This window comes from Passer domesticus, chromosome 25, assembly GCF_036417665.1.
Source record: "Passer domesticus isolate bPasDom1 chromosome 25, bPasDom1.hap1, whole genome shotgun sequence".
NCBI lineage: Eukaryota > Metazoa > Chordata > Aves > Passeriformes > Passeridae > Passer > Passer domesticus.
Genome location: NC_087498.1, coordinates 3,224 through 29,724, shown reverse-complemented (window position 1 = coordinate 29,724; position 26,501 = coordinate 3,224). Strand labels below are relative to the sequence as shown.

General features: G+C 59.4%; 4 protein-coding genes and 1 long non-coding RNA gene across 28 annotated transcripts in view; 3 read left to right on the top strand and 2 right to left on the bottom strand.

Moving 5' to 3' along the window:
- CELSR2 (cadherin EGF LAG seven-pass G-type receptor 2) overlaps positions 1–942 on the top strand; it is a 31,123-nt gene extending 30,181 nt beyond the window's left edge. For 3 of the 5 annotated variants that reach the window (XM_064398892.1, XM_064398890.1, XM_064398889.1), the window contains one exon: positions 98–942. In XM_064398892.1, coding sequence (XP_064254962.1) covers positions 98–125 — 28 coding nt within the window. In that variant the 3' untranslated portion in view covers positions 126–942. The remainder of the gene's footprint in view (positions 1–97) is intronic. The other 2 variants (XM_064398894.1, XM_064398891.1) reach the window with 1 other exon arrangement.
- On the bottom strand, positions 598–4,269 carry PSRC1 (proline and serine rich coiled-coil 1). The gene is given in 8 exon segments (XM_064398921.1): positions 598–1,349; positions 1,436–1,571; positions 1,573–1,607; positions 1,686–1,842; positions 2,036–2,375; positions 2,789–2,846; positions 2,929–2,966; positions 4,037–4,269. Coding segments are annotated over 8 exon segments (1,098 nt in total). The 5' UTR covers positions 4,255–4,269; the 3' UTR covers positions 598–1,233.
- Positions 4,247–7,105, top strand: PPIL1 (peptidylprolyl isomerase like 1). Of its 3 annotated transcripts, none has more exons than XM_064398923.1 (4): positions 4,247–4,375; positions 5,528–5,682; positions 5,762–5,830; positions 6,822–7,105. In XM_064398923.1, exons 1-4 carry the CDS (start codon positions 4,320–4,322, stop codon positions 7,040–7,042), a joined length of 501 nt encoding a protein of 166 aa, XP_064254993.1. In that variant the 5' UTR covers positions 4,247–4,319; the 3' UTR covers positions 7,043–7,105. The 3 variants fall into 3 exon arrangements, with proteins under 3 accessions (XP_064254993.1, XP_064254995.1, XP_064254994.1); XM_064398925.1 differs by lacking the exon at positions 4,247–4,375 and adding an exon at positions 4,410–4,568; XM_064398924.1 differs by lacking the exon at positions 4,247–4,375 and adding an exon at positions 4,410–4,646.
- A 1,254-nt stretch (positions 7,106–8,359) lies between these two features.
- Positions 8,360–23,019, top strand: LOC135286024 (copine-5-like). 18 transcript variants are annotated; one of them, XM_064398899.1, is made up of 22 exons: positions 8,396–8,815; positions 10,261–10,301; positions 10,907–10,953; positions 11,120–11,170; positions 12,125–12,228; positions 12,767–12,806; positions 12,893–12,969; positions 13,938–14,072; positions 14,156–14,219; positions 14,442–14,545; positions 14,748–14,852; positions 15,788–15,829; positions 16,113–16,188; positions 16,888–16,941; positions 17,018–17,079; positions 17,870–17,916; positions 18,629–18,810; positions 19,634–19,761; positions 19,828–19,930; positions 20,621–20,678; positions 20,909–20,982; positions 22,315–22,740. In XM_064398899.1, exons 1-22 carry the CDS (start codon positions 8,733–8,735, stop codon positions 22,471–22,473), a joined length of 1,836 nt encoding a protein of 611 aa, XP_064254969.1. In that variant the 5' UTR covers positions 8,396–8,732; the 3' UTR covers positions 22,474–22,740. The 18 variants fall into 18 exon arrangements, with proteins under 18 accessions (XP_064254986.1, XP_064254969.1, XP_064254973.1 ...); XM_064398916.1 differs by lacking the exons at positions 8,396–8,815; positions 11,120–11,170 and adding an exon at positions 8,360–8,389 and having other exon boundaries at positions 22,628–23,019; XM_064398903.1 differs by lacking the exon at positions 11,120–11,170 and having other exon boundaries at positions 14,013–14,072; positions 22,628–23,019.
- Positions 23,020–24,295: 1,276 nt separating this feature from the next.
- LOC135286028 (uncharacterized) lies at positions 24,296–25,345 on the bottom strand. The gene is made up of 2 exons (XR_010350586.1): positions 24,983–25,345; positions 24,296–24,791 (listed from the first exon to the last, which is right to left on the bottom strand). It is a non-coding gene; the product is annotated as an uncharacterized LOC135286028 (long non-coding RNA).
- Positions 25,346–26,501: the final 1,156 nt, after the last annotated feature.

Below are 26,501 nucleotides of genomic sequence, written 5' to 3'. Positions count from 1 at the left end.
GGGTGCCCACTAGGTACCCCTGACCACCCACGGATGCCCAGGGCAGAGGTGGCACAGCAGCACTAACCGTACTCTTCTTTCCTCCTCCACCCCCCAGATTTCTGTTTTTTAATTTTCTCCATTAACCTGTGGGGCTGGGGGCTCCCCCGCAAACCCCACCCCACCATCTCCCCCCAGGGGTTGGTGCTGGGTGCTGGGGGGCACAGAGGGCACCCTAGCACCCACCTCCTCCATCACGCATCTGTCTGTCTTGCTTTTTATTCTCCCACCATCCTGCACTTTGTATCCATCCCCCACCTCCCCCCATCTGTTCGTCCCCCCCACCAGGAGCGACGAGACCTCGATCTAATGGGGACCCACCCAGCAGGCAGCCCACCCACTGTGCCAGGGACACCAGGACAGGGAGGGCACCAGGATGGTGGGGGCAGGGGGTGGAACACACCAGGACTGGGGGTGCACAAGGATGGGGAGGACATCAGGAAAGAGTAGGGAGCCACAACCCCTCCCTCAGTGCACTTTGTATCCTTGCAGGGATTGGCACCTTGGGGAGGTGGCACAGGGTGCCCTTGTTGTCCCCCCATGATCACCCCCAGCTCCTTTGCCCAGCAGAGTGTTTTATTTAAAAAATACATGAAAATACAGAAAAAGGAATTTATAATCAACTTCCCCCATTGTGCCAACTCCCCTTGCCCCCCAAGGTGCCAACCTCCATGAAGGTGCAACCCATCCTATGGTGCCAACTCCCCCAGGTGGGGGGCATGTGGAGGGGGGATCAGCTAGGGGTTACAGGGAAGTCTGGCACCCCCCTACCCAGGGGCGAGGCTCAGGTGGGGGAACCCAGGGATGGGTGTTGGGGGGATGAGGGACCCCTGGGTGCTGAGGGATGTGGGGGGTTTCCTACTGCTGATGGGATCTTTTGTAATTAAACCAAAACTCAGTGAGTGCCTCGGCTCATCCCTGGGGAGGCCTCTGGCTCTGCCACCCCAACCTTAGCTGGTCCCTGGGGGCTCCAACTCTGCCCTGCAACTTGTCAACCCAACAGGTGCCTTGGCTGCTCCCTAGGAGCCCCTGGTGCTGCCTGCCTCCTTCCAAAACCCAGTGGATGCCTCAACTCATCCCTGGGGTGGCCTTGGCTCTGCCCCCCCCCCCAGCCTAGGTACCTTAGCTGGTACCTAGGGGGGGGGTCTGGGTGCCCCCAGGGCCTCTGGGTGGGTGTGGGGTGGTTTGGGGGTGTCACCTCGGGGTGCTGCTCACCGCCGTCTTGCGGGAGGGCCGCAGGCGGGCGGGGGGGGCTCCTGGTTTGCACCCTGAGGCACCAGTTGGGGGGGCTGCCCGTGCTGCCCCTGCACCTGCAAAGGGGAAAGAAGCCACAGGGAAACTGAGGCATGGGGGATGGGGCATCCCCCGAGCCCCCCGAACCCCACTACATCCTTACCTCTGGGCGTGGGGGTCCTCCCACCTGTTGCTGGAGTCCGAGGGGACACCTTGGGGAGGGCAGTGGGTGCCGGGGAACAGCCAGAGGGGACAAGGGTGGTGGTGGTCCTGGTATGGGGCTGGCGGGTGGGGGGGGGGGCAGGAGACTGTGCCCCCTCTCACCTTAGCCTGGCCTGGGGAGAGAGGGGGGGTTGGGGTATGGCCCAGGAACCCCCATGACCATGGTGTCCCCAGCCCCTTGCCATGACTACCTGCTGTCCCCGCCTGGGGGGGCTCTGACCTGCCCCGGGCAGCAGCTCCCTGCCCCTGGGGAGGACATGGCCGGGGGGGCCCCACGCGACTAGCAGGGAGCCCCCTGCCACCCGAGGGTCCCTTTGCTGCTGCTGTGGAATTACGGCTGGGGTGTGCCTGAAAATAGAGCAGGGGACATCACTCAATGAGTGCCCCCCGCACCTACAGGGCTGGGGTGGGAGTCACAATGCCCCTTGGCGACAGGGGGGCACTCACTGCCCCCATCTAGAATGGATTTGGGGGGGATCTGGGTGTTCAGCCCGGATGGAACATGGCTACACTGGGACCCCTACTACCGGCTCTCACCTACCTTGGGGACACTGGTGGCAGCAGAGGCCCCCCGGGGCTTGGTGGGGAGGCGGGGGATAGGGGCAGGTCCCTGAGACTCCACGGTGGGCAGGAGTGCCCGCACCGGGCTGTCCTTCACCACGAAGGTCTGGCGGCGGGGGCTGCGGGGTGTGGTGGTGGGTCCCGGGGGGTCTCTGGGAGCGGGAGGGGGCAGGTGACACCCCTCCAACTGTGCCGCCAGGCGCGTGGCCTCCCGCACCATCTCTTCCAGATGGGCCCCACTCAGGGGACTCCAGTGCGCGCTGCTGCCCCCGTGCTGGCACCCCCCGCCCGGGCTATCCTCATCCTCCTCTTCCTCCTGGCTGCAGATGGGGAGGGGAAATGGTGGTGTCAGCTCCCAGCGCCGCTGCCAAGAAGTAGCAGGAACCCCCCCCCCATACCATCCAGGACCCCATTCATTATGTGACACATCCCCCAGAACCACATCTATGAGGGGGACATATCCACAGGATGCCCGGGACCGTGTTCATGGGGTGACATGTCCCCTAGGAGCCTATCTTTGGGGTGCTATGTCCCTCGTGGCCCTCAGGACCCCAGCTATGAGTTGCCACATCCCCCACAACGCCATCTATGGGGTAACATGTCCCCTAGGACATTGACAATGAAGTGCCCTGTCCTCCATGTCCCCTCCTATTCCCTATGTTCCCAACTATAAGGTGCCCTGTCCCCTCTGTTCCCATCCACAGGGTGCCCTGTCCCCACTACCCTCCCGTACCTGTCAGACGGGGACAGCACGCTGAAGTCGAAGCTCTCCTCGGTGACAAATCTAACATCTAGGGGGACACTGGGAGTGAGCCCTGGCCCCTCTCCCCAGGGGGGAAATATGGGGGACATGCAGCACTGGCGCTGCCGTACCTCGGTCCTCGGCCATCGCCTCGGGGCACCGGGGCCACCTGCGGGAGCTGGGGTGGTCACCACCGACCCCACCGTGGTTCCCCACCCGTGCCCCTACCCGCCCCTCCGTGTCCCCAACCCCCCGCGGGGGCCTGGTGGCACTGGCCAGCGTGCGGGTGACACGGCCAGTGCCAGGCACCGCCGGGCTCGGTGCCACCGGGATGGGGACAAGGATGGCTCCGCCGGCGCCAGCAGGCGGGGTGACACCGGCGACCTCCGCCAGGGACCACAGCGCAGCACCCCCAGCCCGGGTGTCCTCAGTGCCACAAGGGGAAGTCCCAGCCCCTCACCCTGATCCGTGTGAGTCCCCAGTGCCACAATGGGGTGGTTCCCAGCCCCTATCAGGGAACCCCAGCCCAACACTGAGGGGGGGCAACCCCGCTGGGAGGTTGCAGCCCCACACCCAGGGGTCCCAGCCCCACACCTACACTCTGACCCCGGCGGCCCCCCAGCCCCAAATCTTGATCCTCAGGGGGTCCCAGCCCCATGCAAGGGGACTCCATTCCCGTAGCTAGGGGTTCCAGCCCTGCATCCCGATCCCGAGGGAGTCCCATCCACATTCCTAGGCCTCCCAGCTCCCAGGCGGGGGGTGTCAGCCCCAAACCCCGACCCTAGGGGTTCCATTCCCACTCCTTGGCCTCCCAGCCGCACACTGTAGGGTCTCAGCCCATAATGGAGCGATCCCTCCCCCACACCTGGGGAATCCCCCAGCCACGCACCCCCAGCCCAGGAGACCCCAGTCCCACATTACGTACGGGGTCCCAACTCCAGGCTAAGAGGGTTCCGGCCCCAATGACGAGTCCCAGCCCGGACCCCAATCCCTTCGTGACCCCAGCCCCACATTGAGAAGGTCCCAGCTCCCACCGGGGGTTCAGGCCCCACAGCCCCAGCCCTGGGGTCCTCAGCCCCTACCAGGAGGTCCCAGCCCCTCACCCCGACCCCACGTCTCCCCATCTTCGCATAGGGTTGTTTACCCGGCGCTCAGCGGCCCACCCGATCTCCCCGCCGGTCTCCCCTCTACCCGGGGGTCTCGGTCTGCCCTCGTCCCCCCTCTCCCCCACCACCTCACCGCCCCCGGCTCCCGCTCGTCGCGCGCGCCAAGGAGGCGTGGCCTAACGAAAGGGCGTGGTCTCTTTCGAATTCCCCCTCCCCTTGCGGCTCAATCGCGGCGCGCCCGCCCCGGGTTCCGATTGGCTCGCGCCCTTTAAACCTCCACTCTGATTGGCCAGTCTCCTCGCCTTTCGCCTCACTGATTGGCTCTTCCGCTCCCCTGCGCTCCGCCTCCATAAGCTGGGGGCGTGGCCCGGAAGCGCGGCAGCTGAGGGTCGTTCCGCCGTCGGTGCCTCCGCAGCATGGCCGCCGTCCCGCCCGACTCCTGGCAGCCGCCCACCGTTTCCATGGAGACCACGTAAGGGGCGGAGCATCGCTCCGGTACCGGCACCGGCACCGGCACGGGAGTCCCTGCACCCCTTGTCGCGCCCCCTTCCGCGGCACTGGTGGTAAATCGGTGTCCGCTCCCTCTCCCCCCGACTTCCATGCAGCCCCAGTGTTCTTGAGTCCGTGGTCCTCCCGGGGCAGTCCTCGGTGTCCGTGATCCCCCGGTATGAGGCAGATCTTGAACTCCACAGGTGGAAGAAGCTCCCAGTGTCTCCAGAACGGCACAGCTCCGTTATCCCCCAGTATGAACAGTCCTGGTTTCCGCCTCGTTACTAGAGGGCCTCTTGTTCCCCCGGTGTCCCCCATGGTATTCGTAACCCCCAGACCCTCGGTACCAGGCAGATCCTAGTGACCCCGTAGTATCCCGTTTGCCCCAGTGTCTCCCGATACCGCACAGAACCAGTCAGTCCTGGTTGTTTACCCTGGTACCAAGAGCCATCCATGTCCTCCTGGGGTCCCATTGCCCCCCATCCCCTCTCACCCCTCTGGTCCCTGTCCCTGGCTGACCCTGGGGATGGGGGGGAGGGGAGTGAGGGGTCACGTTGAGGTGTTTCCTGGTACCCTTCCTGTTCCCATTTCCTATATTCCTATTTCCCATTCCCTGGATGGGCCTGCTTGGTGCTGGAGCTGTACTAACAGCACAGCCCCCTGACTTTGGTCTGAAACTGAGGTTGGGGGTCACAGTGGGATGACGCTGCTCTGCAGCTGCAAGAATTGACCCTATGTGTGGAGGAGTTCACAGCAGGGTGACCCCCCCCCATCTCCTGTTTCTGTTCCTGGTTCTGTTCCCCACTCCCAGTGTTGTTCCTGTTCCTGGTTTTCCCATTCCCAGGATGGGCTCTCCAGTGCTGGAGCTGTACTGGCAGACAAAGCCCCTAGCTTTGGTCTGAAATTGGGTGTGGGAGTCACAGTGTTATGATCCTCTCTCCCATTCCCGTTCCTGCTGTTCCCATTCACAGAATGAGCCTGCTGGTGCTGGAGCTGCACTGGCAACACAGCCCCTGGCTTTGGTCTGGAGCTGGGGATGTGGGTATCACTTTGGGATGACCCCATTTCCTTTTACCATTACTGTTCCCCATTTCTGATGCCTTTCCCATTCCCATTCCCTATGTTCCCATCCCAGGATGGGCCCACTTGTGCTGGAACTGTACTGGCAACACGCCCCCCGCACCTGCAAGAACTTTGCTGAGCTGAGCCGCCGCGGGTACTACAACGGCACCAAGTTCCACCGCATCATCAAGGACTTCATGGTGCAGGGAGGGGACCCCACGGGTACTGGTGAGCGCAGGCCTCTGAAATCTCCCTGGGACCTTCCCTGATGCCAGGGGTTCCTGCTGACCCCTGAATCCCTCTGCAGGCCGTGGTGGTGCCTCCATCTACGGGAAACAGTTTGAGGACGAGCTGCACCCTGACCTGAAGTTCACTGGTGAGTGGGGCCAGCACTGGAAGAACACTGGAGGGGCATCCCTGGGACCCCAGGACCCCACCTATAGAGGGGCAGGACCCCTGAGAACACACCTGTGGGATGGGATGGGATGTCCCCTGTGTCCTTGTCCATGGAGTGACATGACTTCCAGGACCAGTCATGGGGTGACATGTCTCAAGGAGGCTGGTCATGGAGTATGTCCTCCAGGACCCTGGCCATGAGGTGACATGTCTCCCCTGTCCCCCAAGATCCCATCTATAGTGTGACAAGTCCTCTGTGTCCCCAGAACCCCATCCGTGGAGTGACGTGACCCTGAGGAGCTTTGCCATGGGATGCCCTGTCCTCTATGTCCCCCATTCCTGGTATGATGTGTCCCTGTTCCCCACAGACACCAGGATCCTGGTGATGGCTAACATGGGGCTGGACACTAACAGGAGCCAATTCTTCCTCATGTTCCCCTAAGACCTCTCAATTGAATGACAGTTTCCCCATGACACCAGAACCTCAGTCAGGGGATGACATGTCCCTGAGACCTCATCTATAGGGTGGCATGTGCTCCATGTCCCCCAGGACCCCATCCCTGGCGTGGCATGTCCTCCAAGACCCTGGTCATATCATGGCATGTCCCTCAGGTTGCCAGAACCCTTGGCCCATGTCCCGCAGGCACTGAGATGCTGGTGATGGCCAGTATAGGGCTGGACAGCAATGGGAGCAAGTTGTTACTGATGTACGCTAAGAACCCTCTGTCAGGTGACAGGTTCCCCAGGAGCCTGTCCATGGGGTGACATGTCCCAAGGATTGCAGCCATAGGATGATGCCCTCCGGGATCCCAATCTTGGAGTGATATGTTTTCCATGATACCGGGATCTTGGCCATGAGACGACATCTCCCCATGGGATGACATGTCCCCCATCATGCTGGAACCTAGGCTGTGGGGTGGCATGTTCCCTGTATCCCCATCCATGAGGTGATATGTCCCTATGTCTCACAGGCGCTGGGATCCTGGCAATGGCCAATGCAGGGCCGGACACCAATGGAAGCCAATTTTTCCTGACACTGGGCCCGGCACAGTGGCTGGATGGGAAGCACAGCATTTTTGGGAGGGTGTGCCAAGGAATGGGGGTGCTGGGGCGCCTAGCCATGGTGGAGACCAACTCCCAGGACCGACCCCTCGACGATGTAAAGGTCATCAAGGCGTATCCATCGGGATAGGGATGTGGGGTGCCCTCCCTCCAGATTGTACTGCTCGTTTGTAATAAAGGATATTGGATGTGGTGGGCTCCCCTACAGAGTGATGGTTTTACGGGGAGGTGGGGGAAGTGTCTGTGGCATAGTGGGGTCTGGGAGGTTGTGAGCCCCACCCAAAGGGTTTGTGGGTGCCCTTGGAGGGGTGGGTGTCTCTCCTTGAGGACATGGAGCTCCCAGTGGCCTGAGTTCCTGGGTGTGCAGAGTGGATGCCAGAGACCCAAATTTACCCCTACTGTGTTGTGTCTGTGTGTCCTCAAAGTTTCCTGGGACTGCCCAGAGTGTCCTTCCACCATGGACCAGCTGGATCACTGAGCTTTGGGTGGAAAGGGGGGTCCAGAGTGGAAAGGGAAGCCCAGAGTGGGCTTCCCACACAGCACTGGGGACCTTCAAACTGGCAGTGGGGTCCTCATGCCAGTGCATACTGGGTTTCCCCCCACTGGGCACTAGGTAACCCCCCCAGCAATGGGTATCCCCTCTGGCTCTCGATGTCACCTCCGTTGCTCCTAGTGCAGGACCTGGGACAGTACTGGGAGCTGCTGGATATTACCAGAATGGTGCAGGGGAGATACTGGGAGCTGCTGGGAGATAGCAGAGGACTGGGGGACTCTGTATCTGCAGTTGGTGGGGCTGTGGGGATACTGGGAAGGTTCTGATTAAGGGAAGTAGGGAGACTGGGTCTTCATTCTGGGGAGTGGGTGGTATCGAGAGTGTCACTATGGCACAGGGGGGCGCACTGGGAGTGTCAGAGGGGTGCTGGCGTTACTGGGGAGAGAGCACCGAGGGTCTGGTCTGGGGGTGATCCCGGGGGCGGTACCAATGGTCCGTGGTGTACCGGGGTCTGGAGCCAGCCTCGGGGGCAAACCCAGGGCAGTAGCGGTGGTCTTAGGGCGATCCCGCGGCTGATCCTTGATACCCGTGTCTGGGGTCACTGGGGATGAGGAGGCGGCACTGGGGACGGTGCGGGGAAAGGCACCGGACTTCCTCGGACTGATGCCGGGGATCTGAGAGCTATCCTGGGGACAGTACCGGTGGTCCGAGGCGGTACCGGGAGTGGTGAGGCGGCCTCGCGGGCGATGCGGGGGAGGCGCCGGTGGTCAGGGGAGGTACAAGGGATTTGGTGTTGATCCCGGAGCGATCCGGGGGATCTCGGGGACAGTACCGGGCTTCCAGGGGGGAACCGGGCTGTGGAGGCGGCCCTGGGGTTGATACGGGGGTCATCCCGGAGATCTAGGGGCGTTTCCGAGGCGGAGCCGGAGGGGTCCCGCGGGGAGGCACCGCGGAGTTGGAAGCAGGCCTGGAGGCGGTGCGAGGGTAGATCCCAGGAATCTGGGGGTGATTCCGAAAATTTCGGGGCGATCCCAGGGGCAGTATCGAGGGTCCGGGATGGTACCGGGGAAGGGGAGGCGGCCCTAGGGGCGATCGCGGAGGCGGTACCGGGGATCTGGGGACGATCCCGGGGGCGGTCCCAAGCCGGTCCCGGTCTCCCCGCTGGCGATCGCGAAGAAGACCCCGGGGCACTCCCTCGGTGCGGGGCCGGTGCCGGTGCCGGTGCCGGGAGCCCCGGGCGGTGCCAAGGGCGGTCCCGGGGCGGAGCCCATCGCGATCGCGATCGCGGTGCTGGTGCCGGTGTCGGGGCAGCGACGGAGCCCGGGGCATGGCGGGTCTGGGCGCCTCGGAACCGGGCACCGGCCCCGGTCCCGTCCCGGCCACTCGCGTGGAACTCACGGTGTCCTGCAGGTAGCGAGGCTGCGGCGGGAGCCGGCACCGGGCGGCGGGGGCGGGGGGAGGCGCTGGTGCTGGCATTGGAAGGTGCTGGGAGGCACTGGGTTGCACTGTGGTGTAGGGTAAGGCACTGGGAAGCACTAGGGAGCGGCTTTGGAGGGTGCTGAGGTACACTTGGAGGCACTGAGATCCCGTGGGTGCACTGGGAAGCATTGGAGAGTTGGGAGCAGCTGGCGTTGTAGGGCACTGGGTTGCACTGGAACGCAATGAGAGGCATTGGGAGGCACTGGAGTGTCGCAGCAGCTGGCGTCGAAGGTTGCCAGGGTGTACTGTGATGCACTGAGATCCCCTGGGATGCACTGGGAGGTACTGGAATGCACCGGAGAGTGGGAGCAGTTGGTGTGAATTGCTGAGATGTACTGGAATGCACTGAGATGCTCTGGAAGTCACCGGGAGACACTAGGGAACGGGGTGCAGTCGGCAATGAAGAGCACTGGGAGGCACGGGGAGGCACTGGGAAGCAAGGCAGCTGGCGCTGGAGGCACTGAAATGCATTAGGAGGCACTGGGATTCACTGGAAGACATTGGAATGTGCTGGGAGGCGTTGGGGACCATGGGGAGCACAAAGAGTGTTTGGTATGGGGACAGAGGGGCACTGGGTGAGCCAAGGGTTCTGAGGGCGCGAGGCACTGAGGGGAGTAGGCGGCACGGGGGGGCATTTGGGGGTCTCTGGGACTGGGAGTGCAAGGAGGTCAGGTTTGGGGGATTCTGGGGATGAAAGGGGAGTCACCTTGGACCCTGCACCCCCTGTATCCCTTGCCCACTCTGAAACTCCTGAATCCTCAGGCTGGGCCGCACTGCACCATCTGTATCCCTTGTATCCTCTGCCCACCCTGCAGTCCCTGTACCCTCCCTCTGCAACCTGAGGTCTTTCTTTGGTGTCCTGAGACATAGCTGTACCACTGACATATGGCACTCTTAACATGTGTCATGCTGTGCACCCTGTGCAGATGTGTCTGTGCATCCCAATGTGTGTTGTGGGGCACATCTGGCAGTGCGCCCCAACACACAACCATGCTCACCAACACCTGGCCATGCCCACCAACACTCTGCTGTGCACCCTGACACATGGTTGAGCCCCAAAGCGCATGGCCCCTCAACATGTGTCAGACATGCTTTGCATGCCAATCCATGTCCTGGGGCACACCTGGCTGGGCACACCCTGCCATGCACCCTGTCACACAACAGGGCACGACATGTGGTTGTACACCTCGGTGTGTATTCTGGGGCACATCTGACCGCACAACAGGTACACACAGTCACAGACACAGCCAGGTGCTCACACTGTCACACTCACACGCACACACACACTCTCACACTCACACGCACACACACACACACACACACACACACATGCACACTCACATGCACGTTCACACTCCCTCCTCCCTGCCCCCCAGGCAGCTCCTGGACAGGGACACCTTCTCCAAGTCGGACCCAAGTGAGTGAGGCAGGGGGGATGGGGTGTATTTTGGCTCTTAGGTGTTTTGGGGAGTCTCTGGGGGGCTTGGGGTTTCTGGGGGTTTTGGGGTCTCTGGAGGGTGTTGTGTGCTCAGGGGATTTTTAGGTCTCTGGGGGGTTTGGGGAGTCTCTGGGGGACTGGGGGGGGTCTCAGGTATTTTGGGAGTATCTGGTGGTTTTGGGGGTTCTCTGGGAGCATCAGTGTCTCTGGGGAGTGTTGTCTTTGGGGTCTCTGATGTGTTTTGGGAGGTCTCTGGGATTGTTGTCATTCTATGAGGTTTTGGGGGTCTCAAGGACATTTTGGAGGGTTCCTGGGGAATTGGGAGCTCTGGGGAGTGTTGGGGTCTCTGGGGATTTTGGGTGGTCTTTAGGGTTTTGGGGATCTCTGAGGGATTTGGGGAGCCTCTGAGGTATTTTGGGGGTGTCTGGAGGAGCTTAGGGGGTTTTGGGGGGAGTTCGGGGGTGTCTCTGAGGTGTTTTGGGGGGGTCTCTGGGGAGTTTTGGGAGTTGCTGGGAGTGGTGGTGTCTCTAAGAGTTTTGGGGGTCTCTGGGGGCACCTGCCTCCCCTGATCCTTCCCCCTGCAGTCTGTGTGCTGTACACACAGCGCCCTGGCAGCCACCAATGGCGGGAGGTGAGTGACCCGATTGGTGGGGGGCAGCCAATCAGCATGTTGGGCTGGCCAATTGGCATGTTAGTATGTACTCAGCCAGCCAATCAGGATGCTGGGGTGCTAGCTGGCCAACCAATCATCAGTATGCTGGGGCAGTGAACAATCAGCATGTCTGTGTGCCAACCAGATGGCCAATCAGCATGTCAGGGATAATGGCAGACAACCAGCCAAGCAGCAGGTAAGATTCTGGCCTATCAGCATGTTGGGTTGATGGCCAACTGGCCAATCAGTGTGTTGGAGTGCCAACCAGTTGGCCAGTCACCATGAGCAATCAGCATCTTCGGATGCAGCACATGGACAATGAGCATTCTGGGATGCAGCAGCCATCCAATCAATGTCAGGGGGCAGAGCAATCAGCCAACCAGCATCCTGGGGATCTGGGGAGCATGTCGAGGAGCTGGGCAGCCAGCCAATCAGCTGTCAGCATGCAGCCAGGCCCTGTCCCCCTGTAATTAACAGTGTGTTAATTGCGGGGTAATGAGCAGGGGGTGGGGCGGCCCTGAGGCACAAAGCGGCACCTGGGCCCTCCCCGCCCCTTTCCCATGCATGTTCCCACACGTGCCCCGCCCCGGGCCTGCTGCCCACCCTTGCCCCACCTCCTCCGCCCACATATGTCCTCATGTCCCCAATCTCATATCCACATGTTCCCATGTCCCTGTGTCCCCGTGTTGCTATGCCCCCATATCTGTACGTTCCCATGTCCCCAGTCCCTTGTCCACATGTTGTCATGTCCCTGTCTCTCCATGTCACTGTGTCCCCATATCTGTATGTCCCCATGTTCACATTCTGATGTCCCACTACCCCCCATCCCTATGCCCCCACCCTCATTCCCATGCTCCTGTTTTCCAGTGCTCTTAACACATCCCTGTGTTCCCATGTCCTCATGTCCCTGTACCTTCATCCCTATGCCCCCATGTCTCTGCCTCTCCATGTCCCCATATCCCTGTATCCCTATCCCCCATGCCCATATTCTCATGTTCCCGTTCCTATGCCCCCATGTCTCATCATCTCTATGTCCCCATGTCCCTCTGTCCAAACGACCACATCCCCGTCTCCCTGTGTCTCCATGTCCCCGTCCCCACCCCATCTTTTCCTGTCACCCCATTATCCCCACTGTCCCCATATCCTCCAGTTTGGCCGGACCGAGGTCATTGACAATTCCCTGAATCCTGACTTCCTGCACAAGTTTGTCCTTGATTATTGCTTTGAGGAGCGTCAGAACCTGCGCTTTGATCTGTGAGTGGCCCCTGTGCCCCCAGTGTCACCCCCAGTGTCAACCCCCTGTTCCCCAGGGTCACCCCCTGGCTACCCTGGCATAGCCCCCCAGCGTGTCCTTACCCCCGTCCCTGTTCCGTCCCCAGTCCTGGACCATTACCACCCTTGTTCACATCCCTGTCCCCATCCTTGTCCCATCCCATTGTCATCCCTATCCTATGCAGCCCCCATTCTGTCCCTGTCCCATTCTGTCCCTATCCACATCCCATCCCTGTCCATTCCATTGTGTCCCTATCCCACCCTGTTCCTTTACCCATCCTTGTCCCATCCTATCCCTATTCTTTTCCCCATCCCATCCCATCCCATCCCATCCCATCCCATCCCATCCCATCCCCACACCTAATTCATCCATATTTGTGTACCATCCCTCGCTCATCCCATCCCTCCCACTCCCTGTCCCCCGCCATACCATCCTTGTCTCCATCCCTGTTCCCATCCCTGTCCCATCCAAGCCACCCCCACTTCCTGTTCCATGCCCACATGTCCCCTCTGCCCCCAGGTATGATGTGGACTCCAAGAGCCCTGACCTCTCCAAGCATGTAAGTGCAGGATCAGTCAGCCCTGCTCCCCTGGCCTCCCTGGGATGGGCATCTCCTGGTGACACCCAATATTCCCAATCCTACAGGATTTCCTGGGCCAGGCATTCTGCACCCTGGGGGAGATCATCGGCTCAGCTGGCAGCCGCCTGGAGAAGCCCTTGACGTGAGCCCCCCCCTTTGCCTCAGTGTCCCCATGTCCCACCCCAGCAAAGCCCCTGACGTGAGCCTCTCTTGTGCCCCAGTGTGACCATGTTCCTTCTAGAGAAGCCCCTGACATGAACCCCCCTGCCCCAGTGTCCCCATTTCCCCCCACCTCGAGAATCCCCTCGTTTGAGCTTCCACTGTGGTCCAGTGTCCCCAGAGTCCTCACGGTCCCTATGCACTGCACTGGAGACAAACTCCTGATGGTAGTCCCTCTTGTGTCCCCAGTGTCCTGTGATCCCTTATGTCTCTTCCCCAGGGAAGGCCCCAATGTGAGCCACCTCCCCCACTGATCCCAATGTCCCCATGACCTCTGCCATGGATAAGCCTCTGACATGAGTCCTGCCTGTGCCCCAGTGTCCCTGAGCCCAGTGTCTCTGACGTCACTATGTCCTCTTTGGAGAAAATGCTGGGTTTCTCCAAAACCGGTGTTTTGAAGAAAACTGGGGAACTCAGTGTCTCCATGTGTCCCCTGGAGAAGCCCTTGACATGAATCCTCATGGTCCCAGTGTCCTCATGTCTCCCCAGGTCTCTTTTGGTGTGCCCAGGATGGACCCAGATCCCAGAGCCAGCAGTGGCATTTTGGATGGTGGGGGGGGGGGGGGGTGGTCTGGCTTTTTTTTTTTTTTTTTTTTTTTCTTGGGAGGGAAGGCATTTTTTGTGGTCTGGCTCTTTCTTGGGATGGTGGCTTTTGGAGGGAATATGGGTTTGGGGGATCTGGCTTTTGAAAGATCTGGTTTTTGGGGGGGATCTGGATTTTGGAGTGATCTGATGTTTTTGGGGTTGACCTTTTCAGGGGCAGTTTGTTTTGTGGGAATTGACTTTTTGGGGAGCTGAATGTCTTTTGGGGACTGACTTTTTTGAGGGGAGAAACAGCTTCTTTTTAGGGTGCTGGAATCTGTGGGGGAGCTGGGTTTTTTTTTTTTGTAGACTTCCTTTTTTGGGAGGGGGGCTTTTTATTGGGTGGGGATCCCCTCCATCACCCTTCAGCATGTGTCCCTGCAGGATGGGGACAGCCGCCATGCACCCCAGGGGCAGGAGACCTGCCCCGGCTGTCTCCAATGGGTAAGTTTTGGGGTGCTCAGTGCGCGGGGGACCCCCCAGGACATCATGTGTGCCCCGGCTATGCTCACATCTCATCCTGGCAGTGGCATTCCGGGGAAGAAGTGCGGCACCATCATACTCCTTGCTGAAGAGTTGGGAAACTGCCGGGTGAGCCATGGTGGGGCAGGAGAGGGGGCTTAGCTTGGGGACCTCACAATATCGGGGGTGGCTGAGACACACTAGCCTGCAGATGAGACTGCGAGCTGTTAATCCTCACGCTGTGTCCCACCTGTCCTGGATCCCTCCTTCCCTCATGGAGCAGCTGCCCCGAAGGGTCCCACCCCTGAGGAGGGTGCAGGGTGGATGACTCTCCCTGATTCCACCCCTCAGGACGTGGCCACACTCCAGTTCTGCGCCAACAAGTTGGATAAGAAGGATTTCTTCGGAAAATCTGACCCCTTCATGGTCTTCTACCGCAGCAATGAAGACGGGACGTGAGCAACCCCCCCTCAAAACTGCAGTGACCCTCCCACACCTCAGAGGAGGGCTCAGCCCCAGCACAGGACACCCCTATGTCCCCGTGGGCTTACATTGCCGGGGGTGTCCAAAAATCCTCACTGCACTGTGGGGGTGAGAGACTTGGGGAGTGTTGAGCTGGGGGAGTGACTCCCTTGTACCCCCTTGTCTTCCCCCCAGTTTCACCATCTGCCACAAGACGGAAGTGGTGCGGAACACACTGAATCCCGTCTGGGCGGCCTTTGCCATTCCTGTGCGTGCCCTCTGCAATGGGGACCACGACCGGTGAGTGCCAGGGGACTGGGACCTCCTCTTTGGCCCCAAAGACCTCCTTCTCCCTCTTCCCCCTATCTCTAGGGTCCACTAGGATCCCTGAACCCCCTTCCCTCATCTCTGTCATACCCGGGACACCCTGCACTCCCATCTCTGTGGTTCTCTGAGACCCACTGAACCCCCTTCCCTCAATCTCTATGGGCCCTCAGGACCCCCTTTTCCTTCTTTCCCCCATCTCCCAGGTCCTCCAGGAACCCCTGCACCCCATGTCCCCATCTCTCTCGTACCTCTGGACTCCCAGAGCCCCTTCACTCCATGTCCATGGTACCCCAGGATCCCCTTCCCCTCTCTCTGTGTTCCCTCAGAATCCCTTCTCCTGTGTCTGTGGTACCCCAGGACCCTCTTTAATCCCTTCTCCCCAGCTCTGTGGTACCTCAGGACCCCCTGCAGTCCATCCACCTTCTCTGTGGCCCCATGAGGCACCCTTTCCCCCACTTCTGTAGCCACCCGAGACTCTCAGAACCCCTTTCCCTGTCTCTGTGGTACTAGTAGCACACACCCTCCACCCCAAGGGTTACCTGCTTCTGCCTCAGTTTACCCATTTGGGCAATGGGCATCACAGCTATTCCAACTGCCCCCCAATGGGCATCACAGCTATTCCAACTGCCCCCCCCCCCCCCCCCCCCCCCCCCCGCCGCCAAATCCCAAACCAGCTGCTGTCCTAGCAAAAATCTCCTCACACTGCTTTGGCCCCACGTTGAATGTTGCTGTGGCAACGATGGATAAAAATATCCCAAGGAGGAGGATAAGGAAGCAGGAAAAAGCCCACAGAGGCGTCAAAACAAATCCCACAGGGAGTGGGGGTTTTTTGTGTGATGGGTCTCCAGAGGAGGGTGGGGGGAGGAATGAGATTTGGGGATGTTGGTGACCCCCCCTCTGCCTTGCAGAGCCATCAAAGTGGAGGTATATGACTGGGACCGTGATGGCAGGTGAGCTGTGTGTGGTCCTGGGGACCCCCCACACCCTGGACCTGCACCCCTCAGGTGACAGGGACCCTCATTCCCACTTGCTTCATTCATCTCCCCTGCATCCCCGGGTGATGGGGACCTCTGGTTGTTGGGAATCTCCCCTGGCTATTTGGGACTCCCTGGCTGATGGGAAACCTCCTGGCCAATGGGAAGCCCCCAATCCCCACACCACTGAGTGATGGGGATCCCCCCGGGGAATGGGAACCTCCCTAACTGGACTGATGGAGATCCACTGGCCTTGCAGCCACGACTTCATTGGGGAGTTCACCACCAGCTACCGGGAGCTGGCACGAGGCCAGAGCCACTTCAACGTGTACGAGGTGAGGGGGGAGGGTACATGGGCATGGGAGTTCTGCACCCCCCCCATGGGGGTCATGGCCCCACTGCTGCATTCCCCAGGTTATGGAACCCTGTGCTGCACCCCTGTGTGTTTCAGTCTTAACACTGCACCCCTTGGGTGTTATGCCCCCCAGGGTCCCTCTCTCAGCTGCACCTCTGTGTGCTGGGGTCTCTGTATAGGTGCTACATACCCCAGGATCCCCATGATGCAATCCTGAAGTGTTATGGTCCCCAGGGTCCCTCCCAACCCTGCACCCTGGTGTGCCATATACCCAAGGGTCCCTGAAGTGTCGTGGTGCCCAGGGTGCTCATGCTGCAGCCATAGAGGTTTACAGTCCCCATGATTCCCTGTGCTACAGCCCAGCATGTTGGGATCTCCACAATGCACCCCTGGAGTGCAGCACCCACAGCTGCTCCCTTGAGGGTACCCAGCTCCCACCATGGATCTCCAGCTGCACTACAATCCCCAGGGTCCCCACATGCACCCATGGGTGTCACAGCCCACCATGTGTTTCTCAAGGTCTGTCTCTGCACCTCAGCACAGTGCTCCTCCCACTGCTGCCCCCCAGCATAGTCTGTGCCCCCCTGTCCCCCTGGATGTGACAGTCCGTTACACTGCTCCCTGGGGCCTCCTGTCCCTGTGAGAAGCAGCCCCCTTCCCTCTCCTCTCATCCCTGCAGGTGGTGAACCCCCGGAAGAAGATGAAGAAGAAGAAGTACCTGAACTCGGGGACAGTGAGGATGGGGATGTGCAGAGGGGGAGGACACAGGGGGAGTGGGCACTTCCTCCCCTAAGTCCCATGTCCACCAGGTGACACTGCTGTCCTTCGCTGTGGAGGCCGAGCACACCTTCCTGGACTACATCAGGGGCGGGTGAGCAGGGAGTCCCCAGCACCTCCAGCTGCACTTTTGAGGGTCCCAAACACCCCCAGCTCCCCAGCTCCTTCCTTGGGGGTACGCAGCATCCTGAGCTGCTCCCTCAAGGGCAGAGAATCCTCAACATCCCCAGCCTCTACTTCACTGGCAGGGGGGTCCCCAGGACCCCCATCTCCTCCCTTGGAGGTCCCCAGTATCCACTGTTGCTCCCTCAGGGATGGGGCAGGGGTAGGGTGGTGGTGTTCCTGCTATCCTCAATTCCTCCCTGTGGCATCCCCAACACCCCCAGTTGCTCCACTGGGGGGTCCTCGGCACACCTAGCTCCTCCATTGGGGGTCTCAGCACCCCCACCCAGATGCCTCCTTAGGGCCAGGCTGTCCCCATAACCCACAGCAGTTTCACTGGTAGTCCCCAGAGCCCACAATTGCTCCCTTTAGAAGTCTCCACCATTTCCAACATCTTTGGGGTCCCCAATGCCCACAGCTGCTCCTTTGGGGAAAGAGGATCCCCACCACCCCCATCTTCTCCATTGTGGGTCCTCAGCACCTCACCCAGATGCTCCCTTATGGGCAGGGGCTCCCCAGCATCCCAAACTGGTCATCTGGGGCTCCCCAGCACCCCCAGCTACTTCCTTAGGTGCATCACTGACACCTCAGTGCAGGGACACTTGGGGGTGCTCTGAATTGTGATATGGGTGCACCTAGTCCAGCCTGTGGCCCCAGGGGTGCCCCACCCCAAACCCACAGGTCACACCCTATGTCACCCCAAGGCCACTTTACCCCCCCAGGACCCAACTCAACTTCACAGTGGCCATAGACTTCACAGCATCCAATGGTGAGTGGCAGCTATGTCCCCCCTGGGGGATTTATTTGGGGCAGTTGTAACCAGTTTGGTGTCATGGTGGTGTCATTTTTGTCACCAGCTTGGGGACATGGTGTTGTTGTCTTTGTAGTTGTGTTGGGGACGTGATCATGTCTCTCTTGTCACTCGGTTGGGGACCCAGTGGCGTCTGCCTTGTCACTCCCTTGGGTTAGGGTCATGATGGCATTGTCCTTATTGTGGGTTTGGGGCCATGGTAGTGTTATTTTTGTCACTGTACTGGCACTACAGTGGTGTCATACTTGTCAACCAGTCTTTGGGTTGGGAATTTGGTGCCATCATCATCACTGAATTTGGGACAGAGTGGTGCCATTTTTGTCACTGGGTTGGGGTCATGGCAATGTCATCCTTGTCACTGTTGGTTCCATGGTGGTGTCATCCTTATCACCAGCTATCACCAGGCTGGGGTCATGGTGGTATCATCTTTGTCACCAAGTTGGGAATATGGTGATGTCACCCTTGTCACTGGGTTGGGGATGTGGTGGCATTTGGAGACATGGTGGGATCATCCTTGTCACTGTGTTGGGGATGACATCATCCTTGCCACTGAGTTTGGGCCATAGTAGTGCCATGGTTGTGGGAATGCTGGGGGTGTTTTGGGTGTGCTGGGGGGATTGTGACAGTGCTGGGGGGGGCTGTGGGGGTGCTGAGCCCCATGCCTGTGCAGGGAACCCCTCGCAGCCCACGTCTCTGCACTACCTGAGCCCCTTCCAGCTGAATGCCTACAGCCTGGCACTGAGGGCCGTGGGGGACATCATCCAGGACTACGACAGTGACAAAATGTTCCCAGCCCTTGGCTTTGGTGCCAAGGTCCCCCCGGATGGACACGTGTCCCACGAGTTCCCACTGGTGAGGGGCCAAGGCAGGACAGGACTGTGGATGAAGGGTGGTGTCCTTGTCACGCAGTTCGGAACATGGTGGGATCATCCTGTCACGTTGTTTGGGACATGGAGGGATATTGTCCTTGGGTTGGGGCTCTGGTGGTGTGATCCTCATCACTGGTCTGGGGCCATGGTAGTGTCATCCTTATCACCAGGTTAGGAAGGGGCTTGGTGTTGTCACTAGTGTAGAGTCATAGTGGTCTCATCATTGATCACAAAGTTGGCATATGGTGTGTTTGAGTTGGATCTGGATTGGGGATGTGATGGTGTCATCCTTATCCTTGGGCTAGGAACATAGTGGCATCATCATTTTGTGACTGGTTTGGGGTCATGGTAGTGTCACCAGGTTGGAGACATGGTAGTATCATCCTCATCACCAGGTTCAGGATGTGGTGGTGTGGTCTTTGTCACTGTGCTGGGCATATGTCCTTGTCACCTATTCTCACTGTATGGGGGGCATAGTGATAACATTTTTGTCACTGGGTTGGGAATGTGGTGCCATTTTCTTTATCACTGGGGATGTGGTGGTGTCATCTGTGTCTTGGGTTGGAAACATAGTGGCATCATCATTTTGTCACTGGGTTGCGGCCATGGCAGTATCATCCTTGACACTGAGTTGAGAACATGTTGGTGTCTCCCTTGTCACCACATTGTGGACATAGTGGGATCATCCTTGTTAGCATTTGGGGGACATGGCAGTGCCATCTTTGCCTATGGGTGGCGTCCATGGTGTCACCCTGTCCATTGCTGGGGGCTGTGGTGTCACTGTGGTCCTGGTGACCCTGTGGCAGAATGGGGATGCATCAAATCCGGCGTGCCATGGCATTGCGGGGGTGCTGGAGGCATATCAGCGCAGCCTGCGCCATGTCCAGCTCTATGGCCCCACCAACTTTGCCCCTGTTGTCAACCATGTTGCCCGGTAAGAGGGGCCCCATGCCCTGGGGTGGGGACCCTGTGCCCTCGGCGTCACGCAGGGTCCCCCTAGCTCAGCGGCCACGGTGCTGGACGGGTCCCAGTACTTTGTACTCCTCATCATCACCGATGGTGTCATCTCTGACATGGCCCAGACCAAGGAGGCCATCGTCAATGTGAGACCCTCATAGTGGCATTGGGGAGGGTGGTGGCACCCCTGGGTGCTAGGAACCTTGGACCCTTGGGTGATAGGGGCAGTAGAGAGGGATTGGGGGGTAGGAAAGGTTGGGGACTTCTGGGTGCTAGGGGGTTGAGGAGGAGCTAGAACCCTTAGGGGGTGGGAAAGGGCTTGGACTCCTGGGTTCTGAGGGGTTGGGAGTGGCTGGGACCCTTTGGGTGATGGGGTGGGTGAAGAGGAACTGGGACCCTGAAGCTGAGAGGGAGGGGGTGGGTTGGGACACTTGCATGCTCGAGGGGTGGGGAAGGGGCTGGAAGCCCTGAGTGCTGGGAGGGGGTGTGGACCCCTGGGTGCTGGAGGCAGTGAGGAGGGACTGGGACCATTGAGAGGTGGGAAAGCGCTTGGACCCCTGGGGTCGAGAAGGGGCTTGGACCCCCGGGGTTTGATGTGTAAGGGTGTCTGGAACCCCTGGGTGCTGCAAGGGGGCTGGGAAGTTCCAGGAACCCCCCCAGTGCCAGTGGGGCGGTCTGAGACCTTTGGGTGATGGGGGGGATGGTGAGGGACTGGAATCCTTGGGGGAGGGGGTGTTGGCACCCCTGGGTGCTGCAGGGATGCCAGAGGTGGCAGCTCATTTTGTGGCAGCATCATTAAATTTCATGGGACTCCCTTCACCCCCTGGCTCCCTCAGGCAGCCAAATTGCCCATGTCCATTATCATCGTGGGAGTTGGCCAGGCTGAGTTTGATGGTAAGATTTGGGGGCTGGGGGGAACTAGGGGAAGGCTGGGGGGATGGGGGCAGGGTCCCTTGGCCACTGGAACCATGAGTTGAATCTGTCAGCATATGAATGGGCTCAGCATACCCCAGTGAGGGGGCTTGGGGATTCTGGGTGTGGGGTTGAGAGGGACATAATGGGATCCCAGCCTGGGGTGGGGGGCATTGGGGTGCTGCTGACTTCCCCCGCAACATCGCCCCCAGCCATGGTGGAACTGGATGGGGACGACATCCGCATCTCTTCCCGTGGGAAAGTGGCTGAGCGTGATATCGTCCAGGTAACCAACCTCACCAATGAGGAATTTGGGGACCCCCTCCCAGCTCACCCAGCAGGATGGTGGTAGGGGGTGCCCTGTGGAGCTCAAATCGGCCCCATCACTCCTGGGGTGCACTTGGTGGGACTGGTGTGGAGGGTGATAAGGTGGTCTGGGACATGGTGGGGCACTGGGACATGGGGATGCACTGGCACATGTAGGGGCACTTCACTGGGAAAAGAGGGTGTCCTTGGACTTGGGACGTATCTTGGAATGAGGGTGCACTGGCACATGAGAGCGTATTAGGATATGGGAGGCACTGAGACATGAAAGAGATAATAGCAAGTGAAAGGAACTTTATTGGGAAATAGTGGAGGAGTTGGAATTGGGATGTCGGGGATGTGCTAGGACACAGAAGAAGTGCACTGTGACATGGGAGGGATGCACTGGGAAAAAGGAGTGCACTGGGGTTTGGAATGTACCTCAGTGGGGGAGACACTGGGACACTGGGTGCACTGGGTACATGGTGGGGGCCTTCACTGGGAAAAGTGGGTACACTGAGATTTGGGATGTACCTTAGAATGGGGGTGCAGTGGGACACAGGGGTGTATTAGGATATGGGGGCACTTTGGCGTGAAGGGGGCTGGTACTGGGAAATGGGGGGGCACTGGAATGTGGGGGGCACTGGGACATGAAGGGGCATGTACTGGGATATGTAGTTGCACTGGGACATGAAAAGGGGGTGTACTAAGACATTTTGGGGGGCTGTGCTGCAAAAAAAGGGTGCAGTGAGACTTAGGATGTTCCTGGATGTGGGGGGGAGCCTAGGACATTAGCAGGCACTGGGACATGGAGGAACATTGGAACATTGGAGTGGGGCACTGGGATATGGGATGTACCTGGATGTGGGGGGCACTGGGACACGAGGAGGGTGTGCTGGCAAATGAAGGGAACATGGGGGCACCAAGATGAATCCGGATGTGGGGGGCAGTGGGACATGGGGTGTATTGGGAAATAGGAAGAGACACTGGGATGTGGGGGCTGTGGGAAATGGGAGGCACTGGGATCTGGAGGGGCATTTGGGCTTGGGATGCACATGGATGTGGGGGTGCCCTGGGACATGAAGAGGGCTGTACTAGCAAATGGGGAGCACTGGGATGTGGGAGTACATTAGGACATGGAGGGGCACTGGGTCATAGTATGTACCTGGATGTGAGGGACACTGGGACATCAGGAATGGGGAGGGGACACCAGAGCTGCTGTGTGTAGGGCACACAGTTCTGGGGCCTTCCTGGCCCTGGACCCCCTAAACTGGTCTTCCCCCCTGTGCGTCCCCCCCCCCCCCCCCCCGCCCAGTTTGTTCCATTTCGTGACTACATGACGGGGGGTCCCGGCGCGGGGCTGAGCATGGCAGGGCTGGCACGAGAAGTCCTTGCCGAGATTCCCGACCAGCTCCTCTCTTACATGAAGGCACGGGGCATAAAACCATCTACCCATCCCTCTCATGTCCCCTGAAACCCTTCCACTCTGACTGTCCACTCCCAATGCACCATGTCCCTTCATCCTATCCTCTATCCAGGGGTCAAAGGCAGCCATACTCTGTCAGGGACCTGGGACTGGATGTCCCTCTACTCCTTTCCACAACTTTGGTGTCCCCTCCCCAACCCAGGTTCCTACCACCACACCCATAAACCAGCTTTTGGGTTTCCCGGGGGAATTGGGATGGCGTTGCCTGAGCATTCTTGGCTATGGGACTGCCCCCTATACCCATCCAGGACTGTCCTGCCCCCCCAAAAAGTGGCAGGGGGTCTTCAGCAGCCTGACCAGAAAGCTGGGGTGTGCAGGAGCCTCTACCAAATGTGGAGTGCCCCCCTAGCGTGATGCATGATCCCTCCTCACCTTACCAGCCTCCCCAAGTCCATGGTTCCCTTGCATTTCCTGGGCTCATCCCAGTGGGGTTCCCAGTGTTTTTGATGTTCCCCCTTGCCATATCGTATGTGTCCATGTGGGTTTGTATGGAGTTGCCTTAAATTGCAATAAATTATTGTGGCTTTAATTACAGCCCCCTCCCCAGGATGCTCCATCATCTCCCTAAAAGGGGCCCTGCCTTGGCTCTATGTGTAACCCCCCAGTGTTTGACCCTCCCCAGCTGTGTGATACCTCCCAGGACTGTTGACAACTCCCCTGCTCAGCTGTGTGACTGCCCCACTCCAGCTCTGACCCCTCCCAGCTCTGCCCCCTCCCCAGTTGTGATCCCCTCCAAGCTGTGAGCCCCTGCCTGCTGTGTCACCCCCTCAACCTGTGCTCCCCCACGCTGTGACACCCCAGCTCTGACCCCTCCCCAGTTGTGTGATCCCCCACACACTGTGTGAACCCCCTCAAATGTATGACCTCTCTGGCTGTGTGACCCTCCCCCCAGCACTGACAGCCCCCAGCAGTGTGATCGTCCCCATGTCTGATATCCCTGGCTGTTTGTGATGCCCCCACATGCTGTAACCCTCCTCAGGCTTTGGCATGGCCCCCCAGCTCTGACCCCTCACCAGCTGTGTGTGACAGCCTCACACTGTGTGACACCTTCTGACTCTGTGTGACCTCTCTGTGTGACCCTGCCCCCACTGTGTGACCCCCAAAATTGCACATACACAGAAACCACCTGGGGCAGGGGAGAGCTAGGTTATTTACAGGACTCTGCACCCCAACTGTTTCAAGGGGGCCCTGGGAAGTCGGGGGACTCACAGAGACCCCATGCCCCAATTCAGGGGGTCATAAAGCCTCTGAAACCCAACGGGGAGATCACAGGGACTCCACATCCCACTGGGGGGGTTCACAAAGTATCCACACCCCAGTTAGGGGGCTCAAAATGCCCTCACACTCCACTTTAGGATAACAAAGCACACCCCAACTGTGTCTGTGGGGTCTCATAAAGCCCCCCACTCCAAAGGGGGAGGGGGGGTCACAAAGTGCCTACACTCCAACTTAGGGGTGGTTATAAAACCCCTGCACCCAAATTGAGGGGGTCACAGACACCCCACATCCCAGCTGGGTGAAGTTGCAAAATGCCCATACCCCAGCTTGGGGGTCACAAAGCCCCTGCACTCCAATGGGGAGGTGAAAAAGCTTCTTCCCCGTGGCTGGGAGGTGGGGGTTGTTTTAGGCCCTTGTCTGCCCCCAAAAGAAGTGGCTTTCCAGTGTAAGGGGATTGTACCAGTGCCTAGACCAAACCAGTCAGCAGGTACTAGGGGATAAACCCCATGTTGGGGTGGCTGCTCTTACTCCTTCCCCCCTTCCTGCACCCCTTCAGGCTGCGGCGGGGGGGGGCTCCAGATCCCCAAACTGCTTCAAGATTCCATTCTTTATTGCTGCATTTCCCTCGGCCAAGGTCAGCCCCAGGGGAAACCAGCACAGATCCCAGGGGGCACAGACCCTAACTGGCACACCAAAACACGGGGAGCCTCCCTCAGATCAGACAGTGTGAGGGGCCTCATGCTGCTGTGGAGAGGAACAGGAGGGGAGAAAGGCCCTGAGATCCACCATAGCAGGGCTGACACGAGGGGTGTCATCTTTCACCCAGAGGGTGTTAGGGGTTGCTCGTGGAAATAAAACACTCCAAATAAAGGGGGAGGAGGCGCAGATGAAGCCCTGAATATATGTCCCCCTGCAGAAGAGCAGGGAGAGGATCCTTGACTGTTTTGGGGGGGGGGGGGGGGCACCTTGTTTTGCAAGGAGGCTCTGTCACTTTGGAGGGGTGCCTGACTGTCTGGGTGGACCGACTGGTGGAGGGGTGGGGGTAGTGCTCAGCAAGGCATCTCCAGAAGCTGCTACTCCAGGAAATCCTGAGGAGAGACATAATTGTCATACACCCGAGTTCCTCCACATTTATCTATTGGGCCTCCCCCAAACGCTCACCTCTTTAGAATCAACGTGGAAAAAAAACTTGGGTCAGGATTAGGATTGGGGGTTACGGCTGGGGATTAGCGTTAGTGTGAGGGTTAATTTTCCATTCAGATTTCTGTCTAGAGCTTACTCAGAAATGTTCCGTTGGGGGTTGTCCGTTTCCTTCAGTCACCACCGTACCACAACAGCCTCGGATCGGGGGTGGGATGTGTGCCAGAGTAAGCTCTGCAGCAAAACCCTTCCTCCTAAAAGACGGCAGAACCTTAAAATCTCTTCTCAAGGCCATCTCTGCTGATGAATTTCTGAAAGTCGAAACGTGAGCTTCATCTCAGCCGAATACATAAAATACGGCATGCTCGCGCCACAAAGCACAGCCCCGCTCAGCCCCGTGACGGCCACCCCCGCGCCGCCCTCAGGCCCTGCCCGACGCCTTCGCGCGCTGCCTCCCCGGCCGTGCCGCGCCTGCTGCCGGCGCTGCGCCTGCCTACGGCCCTGAAACCACTGCAATCACCGGCGCGCTGCTGTGCCTGCTGGGCGCTCATGTCGACATTCCAAAGGGACTTTGCATGTCCGCCCGCCCTTGGCCCCCTGACCCTGCTCTTGGCCCCGCGCCAAATCCACTTCGCTCCCGGGCTCGGCGGCACCTCTCCGCCGCCCGCCCCTCTCCTCCTTGCTGCGTTTGGGTTGACCCGAAGCTGCCGGAGCTCCAGGAGCATTTGGACACTGCTCCCAGGGATGCACAGGCTGCCATTGTTCGGGCTGTCTGTGCAGGGCCAGGGGCTGCACTCCATGATTCCACTGGCTCCCTCCCAGCTCAGCCCCTTCTGCAATTCTCTCCCTTTGGCTCAGCTTTTGTGTCCACTGAGGCCCTGGCAAAGCTGATGGGGGCGGGCAGGACCGGTGACAGCCCCAGCGTTCCCCTGTCTGTGACACCCCAGCGGTGACAGCCCCAGCGTTCCCTCCCTGGAGATGCTTCAAGGGATGTGTCCACAGCTGCGGCCAGTCAACGGAACTGACCGGCCAATGAACACCCCCAGCCTGGGCTCGGGGAAGGTCCCCCTGGCGACCTCCACAGTGCCACAGGCAAGTGTCAGATACAGTTACATAGGTCTGCCCAGAGCTGACAGGGAAGGTTCATAAAAAACAAAAAAACACCAAGAAAAGCTAACTCCACCCTGCAGAGCTGCTCCCTCATTCTCTAGTTTCACCTGCACACACAGAGGACCTGAGACTAAAAGCAATGAACACTTCTCAGGCACATATGCAGTAAAAGCAGCTTGGGGACAGCCTTGCAGCAGGACTCTTCTCATCCCAGTGAAATAGGCCCCTTGGCAGGCAGCTCTAGGGCCCTTGGAAAGGGCAAGGGTCAGAGCCTCAGCCTACAGGGAAGAAAAGGGCTCTGAATTGCCCACCCTTGGCACATAAACCCTGCTCCCAGGCTGCTTCACACACAGGATTTATCTGGAGGACTGCAGAAAGCTGAGACTCAGCTCTGGCTTTTCCATGTCCCGTGTCCTAAAGCTTGCCTGGGAAAAGAAATTTAGGGTCAGCTCTGCTGGCACAATCCCTTCTGGCCCAGGGTAGAATGCCGGGAAAGTCTTTCCATGCTGAGGCTGTGCTGCAGTCAAGGAAAGCTCCTGGCTCAGGAT